We start from the raw sequence: 14,312 nt of genomic DNA on the forward strand, positions 1-14,312 counted from the left end.
AATATCCAGATGCGTTTAGTAGTTTACAAAGGTGAGTTCAAAGATTACAATTCAGGTTTGATACAAGGTAAGTATAATTGGAGTCCAAGGTAAGTACAAATACTGTGTATTATTAATTAATATTTTCTTTTTTCTTTAATTTCTTTTTCTCCTTTCAGGTAACAATCATCATCAACACGCCGGCCACCGTTGAAACGATTAGATTCAACTTCCTACGACATAGTGGTCAACGTTCTGGGGTCATCTTCTACGTTTGCAACTGGTTCTTCAATGGGGAGCAGGTAGACTTCGGTGACAGCTCGCTTGTAGAGACCCTTGGCGGTACGGACTTCAATCACACGTACGTGTCCATCTTTACCTGGAGCGATGGCAACTACACGACCCAAATTCCACTCCAATGGCGGAAGATTCTCTTGCTTCAATAGGACAAGAGATCCTATCTTCATTTCGTCTCGAACGCGTTGCCACTTGGAGCGTTGGTGTAGTTCACTAACATAATCACGAGACCAGCGTTTCCAAAAGTCCTGGACGCTGCGTTTCATTTCCTGGAAGCGTTTGAGTCGGCTGATGGGTTGCTCGGTGTAATCGGGTTCAGGGATAGAGTACAAAGGTTCTCCGACTAGGAAGTGACCCGGAGTGAGACTGCTCAGATCTTTCGGGTGGCTGGACATCGGTGACAACGGTCTAGAATTCAAGACACTCTCGATTTGAGCAACCGCTGTAGTGAGCTCTTCCAACGTGAAGGATCGGCTTCCCAATATTCTTCGAAGGTGAAATTTAAAGGATTTCACCCCAGCCTCCCACAGGCCTCCATGGTGAGGGGATCTAGGCGGAATGAAGTGAAAGTTGACACCGCTTTCCAGGCAGTATCCGTTCCAGCTTTCCGTAGAGAATTGCTGAAGGAATTGACGACGCAGCTGTTTCAACTCCCGATCTGCGCCGACGAAGGCCGTCGAATTGTCGCAGTAGAGATTCACGACCCGACCGCGACGCGCAACAAATCTTTTTATTGCATTTACACACGCGATGGATGTTAGATCGTTCACCACTTCGAGGTGTACCGCTTTCACCACCATACATACGAAGACGGCGACGTATGTTTTCACGTTCGCTCCTCTCCCAACCAACGGACGAACACTGAATGGCCCACAATAGTCCATGCCACTATTCAAAAAGACGCGCGCGGGAGTTATTCGTACTGAAGGCAAATGTGCCATTAACTGTTCAGTTTGTTTCGGGGAACACCGGAAGCACATGACGCACTGGCGAAATACTTTTCGCGCAAGATCTCGCCCTCGAAGTGGCCAAAACCGTTGTCTTATGGTCGATAGAAGCAGAGTTGGTCCTCCGTGCAGCGTTCTGATGTGGATAGAGCGTGCGATCAACACGGTCAGATGATGACAAGCAGGAAGCAGAATTGGTGCTCGAGTGTCGAAAGCGGCTGACAGTTTGGCCAAGCGACCACCTACTTTTGGATTACTACTACGTAGTAATCCAAAATCGTCTAAAAACGGATTGAGAGACTTGAGCGACGATTGTAGCTTCCTGTCCTTTCTTGTTAGCTTACGTTGAGGGTTTGCTGTTAGATGGTTCAACTCTTCCGAAAATTCCGTTGCTTGGACGGAGCGAATAAGCGATTTGAGAGCGTGATCTATCTCACCAGGCTGCAAAGGACCAGTTTTCCGACCATCCGTTGAGCTTCAGGCGTTGTTACGGAATCGGATGCAGTACCCGATTACTCGAAGCAGTTTTCCCAAGTCGGAGTACCGATTGATGATTGAGTGATCGATTTGCGTTGTTGTAAATGTTACGACTCGGCGAGCTTCCGAATCTCGAGCTTCTTGATTTACTTGAGAGAGGTTAACCACGTTTCTAGGCCAATCTTCGACGGGCTGTACGAGAAATTGTGGCCCATGCCACCATAATGAATCATCGATAATCTGGGACGGGGAAACACCGCGGGAAATGCGGTCAGCAGGATTCTCCTTCGAAGGAACATGTCGCCAGCAATCGTTGTTGGTTAACTTTTGGATTTCCGCAATTCTGTTCGAAACGAATACCTTCCATACCGTGGGTGGAGAGTTGAGCCAGTGTAAAACGATGCTGGAGTCGGACCAGAATATAGTCGGTTTCGAGAAGGTAGTTGTTTTTCTGATTTAATCCATTAGCTGGCTACCGAGAAGAGCGGCACACAGCTCGAGTTTTGGTATTGTGAGCCCACGAAGTGGTGCGACGCGGGACTTAGCGATGAGCAATTGGCTTTTGTACGACCCTGGACCATCTGGCGAAACAACGTAGACACAGGACCCGTATCCGTGGTCGGAAGCATCGCAGAAGCAATGGAGAGCGAACTGGTTATCCATATTGGCCAGTACCCGTCGTGAAACTTTTAGCTTGGACAGTTCCGAAACCTCTTCTCGGAAACGCAGCCACCAGATACCCAAATTTTCTGGAAGTTCCTCGTCCCAAGGAATATGAATCGCCCACAGCCGTTGGATGAACATTTTCGCACTCATAACAACCGATCCTACTAAGCCGAGTGGATCAAATAGCTGTGCCATCTCAGAGGCCACGATGCGTTTCGTGACATGCTCTAGTGACGGAAGTGTTGGGATTTTAAAGCCAAATTCATCAGTGACGTGTGACCACAGAAGTCCCAAAGTTTTGACGGTTCCAGACCCTTCAATTTCTGTTTCCGGCGAGAACTCCTTCAAATCGTCCGGTACGTGGGTTAGAACTCTTGGATCGTTGGTGCTCCATTTTCTCAATTTGAATCCCGCCAGCTTCAGAAGTTCTGCCAGCTGTTTGGTCGTTTTGATAGTGACTTCCAAATCGTCGTCACCAGATAAAGCATCATCCATATAAAATCCATTGAGGATCACCTTCGCACCCAGCGGGAAGCGGTGGCCTTCATCCTCCGCCAGTTGGTTGAGCACGCGAGTTGCGAGGTATGGGGCGCACGAAGTGCCATAGGTCACTGTAGTGAGTTGGTATCGGTGAAGCTGTTGAGATTCGCTCGCACGCCAGAGAACTTGTAGGGGGTTGAACGATTGGACCGACGAGTAATACATCATTTAGGGACAGCTGGGAGCTGCCTTTGCAAGTAGCATCGAATACAACGCGGGTTCGCGTGGTTGAACTGCCCGGGCGGAAGATGGCATGATGTGGTAAAACAAATTGGGGATTTTCGCTGCGAGGACTCAACTCCATGTGTCCTAGTTTTTTATACTCCTCCATAAAATTGACATACTCGTTCTTGAAGCTGGTGTTCGCCGCAAAATTTCACTCGATCGCCAAGAATCTACGTTGTGCCACTGCAAATGAATCTCCTAACATTGCGAGCACATTTTCTCGAAGAGGAAGCCGAACCATGTAGCGACCATCACTAGTCCTAGAAGCAGTCCTTTGAAAGTGTTCTTCACACGCCTCTTCCATGGGAGTCATCGCCTTATAATTGTCGAAATTCTCGACCTCCCAAAAGCGTTGTAACCTATTGTCGAGACTTGCAGTTGTACTCACAACACAAATGGATGAACCATTCGATGGTTCCGATAACCTTCCAGCCACTACGTACCCGAAGACGGTTCGTTGAAGCATTGGATAACCAGTTGACAAGTGGATCTTATGTGTCTCTAGTAGCGAGTAGAACAGATCTCCCCCAATCAAGATGTCGACCCCAGAGCTGATGTTGAATCTAGGGTCCGCGAGAGGAATTTTGTCGGGGAGATTCCATCGAGAGATGTCAAAGTGCTTGCTAGGAAGCTTGACCGTGATTTGTGGTATGATCAGACATTCTAGCAGATAGTCAAATCTTCCGAAACGAGACGAGATTTTCATAACCACTTTCGAGCGTATGTGAACTATGCCTTGACCAATGCCGCTGACGTCGACACTTATATGGTAGCGTTTCAAATCCAGTTTACGAGCCAATGATTCGGATATAAAATTTGCCTGAGAACAGCTGTCCAGAACTGCTCGAACACAATGGTGATTCCCAAAGACGTCCTCTACCTTCATCAAGACTGTTGACAGAAAGACTTCATCATTGTGCGCCTTCACGGAATCCTTTTGCGGAGCAACGTAAGATGCCACAGGGAAATTGTGAACACTACAGATCGATTGCGACGGTGGTGGACTAACCGGCGACGGGGAGGGAGCTACGACGACCGAATACGAAAACGTGTTTACCGAGGCGGGTTCAACGAACGACGACATCGAACGCGATGGTGGGGAAGCACTTGATTGCGGTCCGATTGCGGACAAATTCGACTGACCTGAATCCTCAGAAAACACCTCACTGGATAACGTGGAGCATGCTAGTGCTGTTCGAGCGGAGGTTGCGGGGGACGACGACATATGCAGAAATGTATGATGCTTTCGTGAACAGTTTCTGCAGCTTCCACTACTACAATTCTTCGCCAGGTGTTGTCCCTTTAGGCAATTGATGCACAATCCATGCTTCTTCGCCAACTCAAAACGTGGCTTCGTCTCCATGCTGATCGCATTTGTAGAGTGGGTGGGCTTGTTTGCAAAGAGAACATTTGCTTGTTGTCTCTGTTACTATATGAGTGGAAATCGGTTTGGGTTTAGTGGGTTTTGCTTCGGAAGATTGACTCGGAGACTGCAACAGCGTTACGGATTGCAGCACACGCGAAGCTTTCCGTACAAAATCTACCAGGTTCTTGTAAGTTGGGCGCTCTTCTACCTCACACGAATTTTCCCATTCCTTGAGCGTAGCAGTATCTAATCGCTTACTCAGGGTTTCAACGAGCACAGTGTCCCACAGACTAGCTGGGTCGTCCAGCTTCTCTAAAATTCCCACCTGATGGTCGAATTCGTCAACGAGGTTATATAAGCTCGACGACGAAGCCCTTTTTACACAAGGAATTGCAAAAAGAGTAGCGAAATGATGTTTCCGTAGAAGATTCGGATTATCGTATCGCTCACAAACCGATTTCCATGCGATCGGATAGTTTCCTGAATTCACTCCCAAATTAGCAACAATACGAGCAGCATCGCCTTTGAGAGCCGCCTTCAGATAGTGCATTTTCTGCACCGACGAGAGTTGCACATTCATGTGTATCATGGACCGAAAAATGTCCCGAAATACAATCCAGTTGGATGGATTGCCGCAAAACTCAGGAATGTTGATCTCCGGCAACCGCACAGAATGCGTTGGTTGAACCGGTGGACGATGGTCTTGTGGCGTAGAAGCAACCGTAGCCGAAGCGCCTGGGGCCGGTAGCTTGCTAATGAGCGACGCTTTGAGCTCAAAGTACAAATTTTGGAAACGGATGCGTTGCTCGGACAAAGTTGGCTCAACATCATCATCTTCTTCGTCGAAATCTACGTGACATTCGAGCTCTTCGATTTCATCTTGCACCCGTGCAAATTCTGCCCACAATTGGTCTAAAGATTCAATCCGCACTTTAAGTTGGTGAATTTGTCCGTCTTGGTATTGTTCATCAAATTTTCTGACCAACGCGGCAGAACCGAGAATAGTTGTTCTTTGTCGAAAAAGCCTTTTCAGTCTCGCCGCCGTGGAGCGTGATTCGTGCTTCTTCGGTGGTGTCATTTTATTTGCAACAATTAACAAAATTCGCACCCACCTTGTATCCTTGAGTGAGGTTACCTATTGTTTCCTTTATCGTCGTAGTAGCGTGCCCGTGAGAAAAGCCGAATTTCCTTCAGGGACACCAGCTTGGATCCAAATTCCGAGGAATATCGTAGTGCCGAGGTGATTGGAGCGGTATCTTCGATGTCCAGATTCGTCCAGTTGCAAATTTCACAACGATGATTCTCGAACAATCCAGCTGCGTTACTGTGACGATGCGTACAATGGCTGCCTTCGAGAAGTTTCTGCAACGTGCTTCCCGGGTTTCGGCACCAAAATGTTGATGGGGAACGCACTTTCTCAGCAGCTTCTTTTTCCTTATTCGGCGTGTGGTTTTATCCGGGCGAACGACGTTGTGGGAGAGCCTTGAATTACGCTTGATAAAACACCGCGACAATCAAACGATGATCGTGCCTAGCTTCGAGAAGGGCTTCTTTTCGGGTAACGGAGAGATTACACAAGGCGCCTGATCGGTGCAAATTTCCTATTTCAACTGTTTATTATTTCTTATTTCAAATGACAGATAATATCCAGATGCGTTTAGTAGTTTACAAAGGTGAGTTCAAAGATTACAATTCAGGTTTGATACAAGGTACGTATAATTGGAGTCCAAGGTAAGTACAAATACTGTGTATTATTAATTAATATTTTCTTTTTTTCTTTAATTTCTTTTTCTCCTTTCAGGTAACAATCATCATCAACAGTACGGATTCCACGAATGAGATCGTTTTATTCGGTGTGGATGAGACGAAGGCGAGCCATCGGTAGGCCTTGTTAGATTCTTGGCAGACCAAAAATTTAACCATCAAGTGTAGAAAACACGGGTAATAGACGGAACGTGAAACACGAGAAATCTCGTGAGCGGTCCGCAATGTGTTAAGGCGGATTACTGGTTTTGTGGCATGAATTAAAAAAAATCCGTGACTCAAAAATTGCCGTTATGTTTTTCAATATTCTCATCAAAAATATGATCTACTATAGTTTTTTCATCCGAATAAAAAAATGGTTTTTAGAGGGTTAATGTTCAAGAATCGGAAATCGCACAAAGGTCAGGTGCTGTCACGTCACAAAAATATTTGATTGGCAACAAGCGAATTTAATTATAAAATATTCTCCAACTGATGAAAACTATATGAAAATTTTACTTTTATATAATTTATTTTTGGTAATCGTGCGCCTTACACATGAAAACATGAAAAAACATGTTTTTAGTGAGTAAAAACGTTGTCACGGCACGAATGGGTCTTAAGCGTCTTTCGTCATATTGTCCCGGTACCGGTAAATTTCTTCGGTTTTACAACAGATGGCGTAACTTGATTATTGTTCCAGTGAATCAAACTTCCAGACTACTGTCATTGCGCATCTTTTTCAGTATATGTCAAAAAATTTGAAGCGCAAACAAAATTGTTTTTTGCCACTTCGAATATGTCAAATTTCGTACCAATGAGAGTGTTTTTTTGCGGCGAGTGCTACTTCATTACTCCAATATGAAGAAAAAAGCTGCGGAAAGTTTATGGTGAACATGCTCCAACTGAGCGAACTTGTCAGACGTTGTGTGTACGGTTTTAAAGTGCTAATTTTGACTTGGAAGACGAAGAACGTTCCGGACCGTCAAAAAAGTTTGAAGATGAAGAATTGGAGGCTTTACTCGATCAAGGTCCGTCACAAACGCAACAAGAACTTGTAGATACACTTGGAGTAGCTCAGTAAACCATATCCGATCGTTTAAAAGCAATGGGAATGATCCGAAAGATAGGACATAGGGTGCCGTATGAATTGAAGCCACAAGACGTCGAACGCCGGTTTTTAACGTGCGAACAACTGCTCCAACGGCATAAAAAAAAGGTTTTTTTTGCATCGAATCGTTATTGGCGATGAAAAGTGGGTCCATTACGACAATCCTAAACGTCGGGCAACGTATGGATACCCTGGCCATACATCAATATCTACGGCCGAGCGGAATATTTACGGGCAGAAGGTTATGCTGTCCATTTGGTGGGACCAGCAGGGTGTGGTGTACTACGAGCTGCTAAAACACCGAATGAAACCATTACAGAGAACATCTACCGACAACAATTGATGCGTTTGTGCCGTGCACTGAAAAAAAAACCGCCACAATACGAGCAAAGACACGATAAAGTTATTTTGCAGCACGACAATGCTCGGCCACATGTCGCGAAGCCGGTCAAAACATACTTAAAAACGCTTGCGGGTGATTTGCTCCGTTTCGACAAAATGACTGTAAGTGCTGAATGAACTGCTACTAAGCTTGTACGATAAAAAAATACACTCCCAACTAATTTTACTCCCAATTTTAAATTTTTTACTCACACGGGTAAAAAGATACAAACAAGATTTCAGGTGCAACTATACTTATAATCCTTCCCTTCCCCTGGTGACTGATTATTAAAAACTCGAGTCACCAAATATTGCACGATGCGAATGGTTTGCTACTCCCAAGCGTCATTCAGTGGGTTCCTTGTGCAATTTCGCTGGTGCAGGTCAATCACGGAGAGCAACTACGAAGTGTACAGTCTACTCAAGCTCAAGTAATTTTTACAGAATACCTTTATTAAAATTTCGTTTTAAATTGGCTTCAGCTGCTCGCTCCTTTTTTTGGTTCTGAATCTGGGTAGCATGCAATTTATCATTCACGGAATTGGCAGTATATAAACAATACATCTAAGAGTGAAACTCAGCAAAATCTGAATTATTTCTGTAAAGTAAGATCTATGAAAAAAATAATATGATCTATCTATATATATAAAAATGGATTTCTGACTGTCGTATAGGAATTGTCTGATTTAGGGCTATCTTTATTATATCATATTTTCTGTATTAAACATTTATTCCATGTAACGGAGAAACATGTTATTCGCAAGTGGTTGAAAAGTCTTGAACGAGAATTGTGTCTGAATATAATCTGATATTATAATGATGAGTTTCGGTAGAAATACTAGGAATTCTATAGTAAAAGATAATTTTAAAGGTCGATTAGAAGATCAATCAATGAACAGTTCTGCGATTGGACCCATGAACTTGCTCATAGTAAGAAAACGTGAATGTTTGGAGGTATTGATAACAAAAAAAAAACAAATTTTGGGCAGGACGAAGCTTGCCGGGTCAGCTAGTTTCAATATAAGTCTACCACAAATGCTGTGGTGGTTGATCGAATCTTCGCAAATCTTTCATCATAACCTCACACTTGCAATACTACCCGATTCTTCTTCAAATTTCCTGCTCTCATCGGTCATCCCAGCGTCAGTGAAAATCTAGCAGCGATCTTTAACAAAGCAACTAGTGCGAAGAGAATAAAAACACAAGCCACAAGAAGCTCTGCCAACATGGCCAGCAACAATGTCTATAATCATCACTCGTTTCGCCATAAATTCATTGATATTAACCAGCAGCTTCGAAACCGCGCGGCTGCTGAGATGGTTATCTAGGCGTACAGTGGACCGAGCTCCGGGACACCTTTCTCCCAACTGTGCCCCCATACGAACAGAGGCGACCAGCTTCCGTATACAATATGTTATCTTTGGCTCTGGGGCTGAATCGGCAACCTCGGCTCGTCCAATGTTTGATATATTTGCTAATTAAAATTACACATACAGGTTTGGTTGTAACTATGATACGAGGAGAAGAAAAGGGTTGAAGAGCAAAGGAGTCATTGCAGAAGCTTGTCATCATGTATCACGACGCGGGGCACCCGGATCGACCACTCGAGCCCGTAAGATCCCGAGAATCGACGCACGACCATTTGCGGTGAGTTGATTTGCTTCTTCGGCGTGTATGTACGTTGCTATTACATAATTCTAATAGTAGAGCCTTCCTAATAAGGCATTTCACCACTCGATGGGCGGGAAGACTCAGCTTCTTTGTTTATGCCGTTTGAGTTCCTTGCTCTCGTTCGGTTTCCATAGCATCGGTTGTTTCGAAGGCCTGTGATGATTTATTTGATGTGGGAAATTTTTCTCAACAAGACACCTCTTTTTGGCGGATAGCTAAAGCCATGGAGATGCTGAGAATTTCTCTTCTCTATCGGGAACTCCAACATACAGGACTCGGATCACATTCCGAATGCATCACGGACAGCTCAAATTGCTCATCATGTAGCGATTGGTTTGCCCTGTTTTTACTCGTTTTTTCCTCCAGTAAAAAGGAAAGAAGATACGATTTGTTTGTGGAATGTGCAACTCAATCGTTGTTACGTGCACCGGAGGAAAGGGGGGGGGGGGGTGCGAGAACCGGCAGGGCTTCGGTCAATAAGGAGGTAATAGCATTACTCGACGGAATGCGGCAGCGAAACAGAAGAAATTTTCCTGCAATTTTGCTATCCGTTCGCATCGGATGGCGGATGGTAGTTTTAATTAGTGCTTGTGTCGTTATGTCATGGCCGAGAGTGGAATTGGGTCTTATGGGAAAGTTTAGAGGCCTACGATTGAAGATGATTGAATGCTTTGGAACAACAATGTTAACCCTTCAACTGTTTATGTTGAATAAAGATCATTTAGGAATGGAACAGATTCAAATGTGTCAATTCAATTCAATGATTCATCGAATCGGTGAAATATGATAACATGTTTTTAAGAAAAACAAAACTGAACAAATTTTTCATCGTTATTTGGGAGAAATTGATATGTGACGCTAACCACTTGGCTCTGGGAGCACATCATGAAGGATAAAATCTGTTTCGAGACACTCATATCTTAGTAGAGATCTAAGTAGAGCTCTGCACAACGGTCGTCCGGCGAGACAGGGAGTTGGTGCAAGCCCGGAAAGCCATATGTAAAAATGAAACGCACAGGAAAATTCACAAAGAAATTCAGACAGGACAATCGGACTAGACCCACGCAAAGAACACGGACTGGAGATTGAGAACTCGGAACATGGAACTATAGTACCCGAGTACCCGACTTTTTTCGGAAATATTGACAGTCCGCAATTTCAACATCGTAGCGCTGCAGGGGGTGTGCTGGAAAGGTTCGATGGTGTGATCGTTTCAAGGAGGTTATACCTCTACCAGAGCTGCCGCCACACACACGAGCTGGGTACAGCTTTCATTGTGATGGAGGAGATGCAGAAACGGGTGAATGGCTGATGGCCGATCAACGAAAAAATGTGCAGACTGTGGATGCGAGGTCACTTCTTCAACATCAGCATTCTCAACGTCCACAATCGCCATCTAGCTAGCACCGATGACGATGAAGAAGAATTCTTCGCACAGCATGAGCGGCCTAAGAACACCGATGACGATAGAGAGGAATTCTACGCGCAGTTAGAACGGCCTATGACTTATCGACTTCGCTGCCTCCAAGAACATAGCCATACGTAGCACCTTCTTCCAGCACAGCTTCCAATACCGTTATACCTGGAGATCACCTCAGCAAACAGAAACACACATTGACCACGGCGGTCGGCACTTCTCGGATATCATCGACGTCACAACTTTAAGTCGTCAATAACATAAGACACCAGCGCCCTCCACGATACCACCTACGACGACTGCTTAAGCCAAACGTTGCTACAACATACTCGTAGCGCGTCTTGAAGTCATGCAGCACGCGCAGTTATGCTGCAACGAGCAACTCGACAAAATGGGGAACGATACGGACTGAAGCGAATGCAGCAAATACATCTGTTTCAGAGAGAGAAAAAAGCGCCGCCTGGAAGAGAAAGAGTGTGAAGAGATGGAGCTGCTTTATCGTTCCCGAAAATCGCGGAAATTCTTCAAGTAACTAAACGCTTCGCACGAAGGCTTTGTGCCGCGGGTCGAAATGTGCAGGAACAAGGAAAGAGACATTTTGACGAACGAACGCGAGGTGATCGAAAGGTGGAGGCAGTATACGATGAACGCCTGAACAGTGCGGAGACAGGAGAACAAGACGACGTTGACGAGGACTACACCGGTGCAGTGAACAAATACGACGTACAACCCCCGACGATGGATGAAATTAAGTAGGCCATTAATCAGCAAACGAACCACAAAGCAGCTGATAAGGATCACCTCGCAGCGAAGCTCTTCATGCAACGTTAGCGAACTTGTACACTCGACTGAAGCATAAAGCAGGGCTGATTGGGCTCGGGATTAATGCGCCTAAAATACATGCCAGCAGGAGTAACTGATCGCAGCAGGAGTAACTGATCGCAGCAGGAGTAACTGAACATAATTCTTCTTGGTAGTAGTGTTGTGATCGATGCTTTACATATCTATATATTAGGCTGTCAAAAGTCCTGCGGTATTTCCGCGAGGTGTCGTTGTAAGCGCGTAGTTCTAGTTGTACTCATTGTATCGAGTCATACTATAGCTTGTTGGAAAGGTATTTTTGCGCGCTATAATATAGTCCTTGACGGTGTTTTGTTTGGTTGAGTCGTTCGTGAGTTATAGTGTCGCAAATATAGAGCAAAATAAAGAGAAAATCCGACATATTTTACAGTACTACTATGACAAAGGCAAAAATGCATCTCAAGCTGCCAATAAAATTTGTGCAGTTTATGGACCCGATACAGTTTCCATTTCCACCGCACAACGATGGTTTCAACATTTTCGTTCCGGTGTAGAGGTCGTCAAAGATGCGCCACGCTCCGGAAGGCCTGTCGTCGAAAATTGCGACAAAATCGCTGAATTAGCCGAGAAAGACCGGCATAGTAGCAGCCGTAGCATCGGCCAAGAGCTGGGGATAAGTTATCAAACCGTTTTAAACCATTTGAAGAAGCTTGAATTCACAAAGAAGCTCAATGTATTGGTGCCACACACGTTGACGCAAAAAACATCTTTGACCGTATCGACGCATGTGAATCGCTACTGAATCGCAACAAAATCGACCCGTTTCTGAAGCGGATGGTGACTGGCGATGAAAAGTGGGTCACTTACGACAACTTGAAGCGCAAACGGTCGTGGTCGAAGCCCGCTGAAGCGACTCAGACGGTGGCCAAGCCCTCATTAACGGCCAGGAAGGTTCTGCTATGTGTTTGGTGGGATTGTCAAGGAATAATCTATTATGAGCTGCTTCCCTATGGCCAAACGCTCAATTCGGACATGTACTGCCAACAACTGGACCGCTTGAAGGTAGCACTCATGAAGAAGAGGCCATCTTTGATAAACAGAGGCCGCATTGTCTTCCATCAGGGCAACGCCAGGCCACACACTTCTTTGGTGACGCGCCAGAAGCTCCGGGTGCTCGGATGGGAGGTTCTTTTGCATCCGCCGTATAGTCCGGACCTTGCACCAAGTGACTACCACCTGTTTTTGTCCATGGCGAACGAGCTAGGTAGTCAGAAGTTAGCCACAAAAGAGCCCTGTGAAAATTGGCTATCCGAGTTTTTTTGCCAATAAGGAAGCGAGCTTCTATAACAGGGGTATTATGAAGTTGGCATCTCGTTGGGAACAATTCATCGAACAAAACGGCGCATATTTGACTTAAAACAGATGATTGTAACTAATTTTATGAACAAATGAAAATTTAAAAAAAATACCGCAGGACTTTTTTGACAGCCTAATATATAAAAATGGATTTCTGTCTGTCTGATTCTTATGGACTCGGAAACTACTGAACCAATCGACATGAAAATTGGTTTATAGGGGTTTTTGGGGTCGAGGAAGGTTCTTATGATAGTTCGAGGCCCCTCCCCCCTCTCGTAGAAGTTTGGCTGCCTTACAAATGAAACTCAAATTTCTGCATTACTCAAGAATGAATCAAGCAAACGAAACCAAATTTGACATGTGGAGGTTTTAGAATGCAATAAATGTTTCTATGGTGGTTAGACACTCCTCCCCCCTCTCTAGGAGGGGGGGGGGCTTCCATACGAATGAAACACAGATTTCTGCATTACTCGAGAATTACCCAAGCAAACGGAACCAAATTTGACATGTGGAGGTTTCAGGATGCCTCTCTAAGAGGGGGCTGCCATACAAATGAAGCATAAATTTCTGTCTAACTCAAGAACTAATCAAGCAAATAGAGTCAAATTTAGCATATGAAGGGGGCAAGAAACGTTTCTGTGGTAAATAGACACTCCTCCCCCCACTCTAAGGGGTGGACAGTCATAAAAATGAAACACAAATTTCTGCATAACTCAAGATCTAATCAAGCAAACAGTACCAAATTTGGCATGTTTTAGGAGGCAATAAACGTTTCTAAGGTGGTTTGACACGCCTCCCTCTCTCTAAAGGGGGGTTTTGAATAACTCAAGAACTAATCAAGCAAATGGAATCAAACTTGGCATATAGAGGTTTTAGAGATCGATAAACGTTTCTATGTAGGTTCGACACAAATGAAACACAAATGTTTGCGCCCGAAGCCTAACGATGACTGCCTGCTGATAAGACAGCGGAAAATATACCGAGTACTCTGCTTGATCGGTAAACTAACGATGCCCGTGTTGCCAGAACTAGGCATGCCAAACATCTTCTCTCTTCTCCGGAAAAAAAGAATTGAATTAAAAAAAAAGACAAAAAAGACAAATACATGTGGATTTTATTTCACTTCACAGAAAACATTTGAGCCACCTTTGGGATGTATGAGCTAATTGATGTAGTTTAACTAACAAAATATCGAGTCGAGTTGTGTTCTCCATACGGTCGTCCCGAGTCCGTACTTGTTCTGCGCGGTCATCCCGATCTGCAAATAATGTTACTTTCATTTTCACACAGCACGGTCCTCCCGTTATCGTCCAGTTATTATAAAAGATTTATCTA

The 14,312-nt window shown here is 44.7% G+C and overlaps 2 protein-coding genes across 2 annotated transcripts; both read right to left on the minus strand.

Moving 5' to 3' along the window:
- Positions 1–212: 212 nt before the first annotated feature.
- On the minus strand, positions 213–1,999 carry LOC129782105 (uncharacterized). Its single transcript, XM_055789519.1, has 2 exons — positions 1,851–1,999; positions 213–1,698 (listed from the first exon to the last, which is right to left on the minus strand). Exons 1-2 carry the CDS (start codon positions 1,997–1,999, stop codon positions 213–215), a joined length of 1,635 nt encoding a protein of 544 aa, XP_055645494.1.
- A 2,472-nt stretch (positions 2,000–4,471) lies between these two features.
- LOC129782116 (uncharacterized) lies at positions 4,472–5,575 on the minus strand. The gene has a single exon (XM_055789527.1). It carries the CDS (start codon positions 5,573–5,575, stop codon positions 4,472–4,474), a length of 1,104 nt encoding a protein of 367 aa, XP_055645502.1.
- Between the last annotated feature and the right edge of the window lie 8,737 nt (positions 5,576–14,312).

The sequence above is a fragment of the Toxorhynchites rutilus genome, chromosome 1, assembly GCF_029784135.1.
Source record: "Toxorhynchites rutilus septentrionalis strain SRP chromosome 1, ASM2978413v1, whole genome shotgun sequence".
NCBI classification, from domain to species: Eukaryota; Metazoa; Arthropoda; class Insecta; order Diptera; family Culicidae; genus Toxorhynchites; species Toxorhynchites rutilus.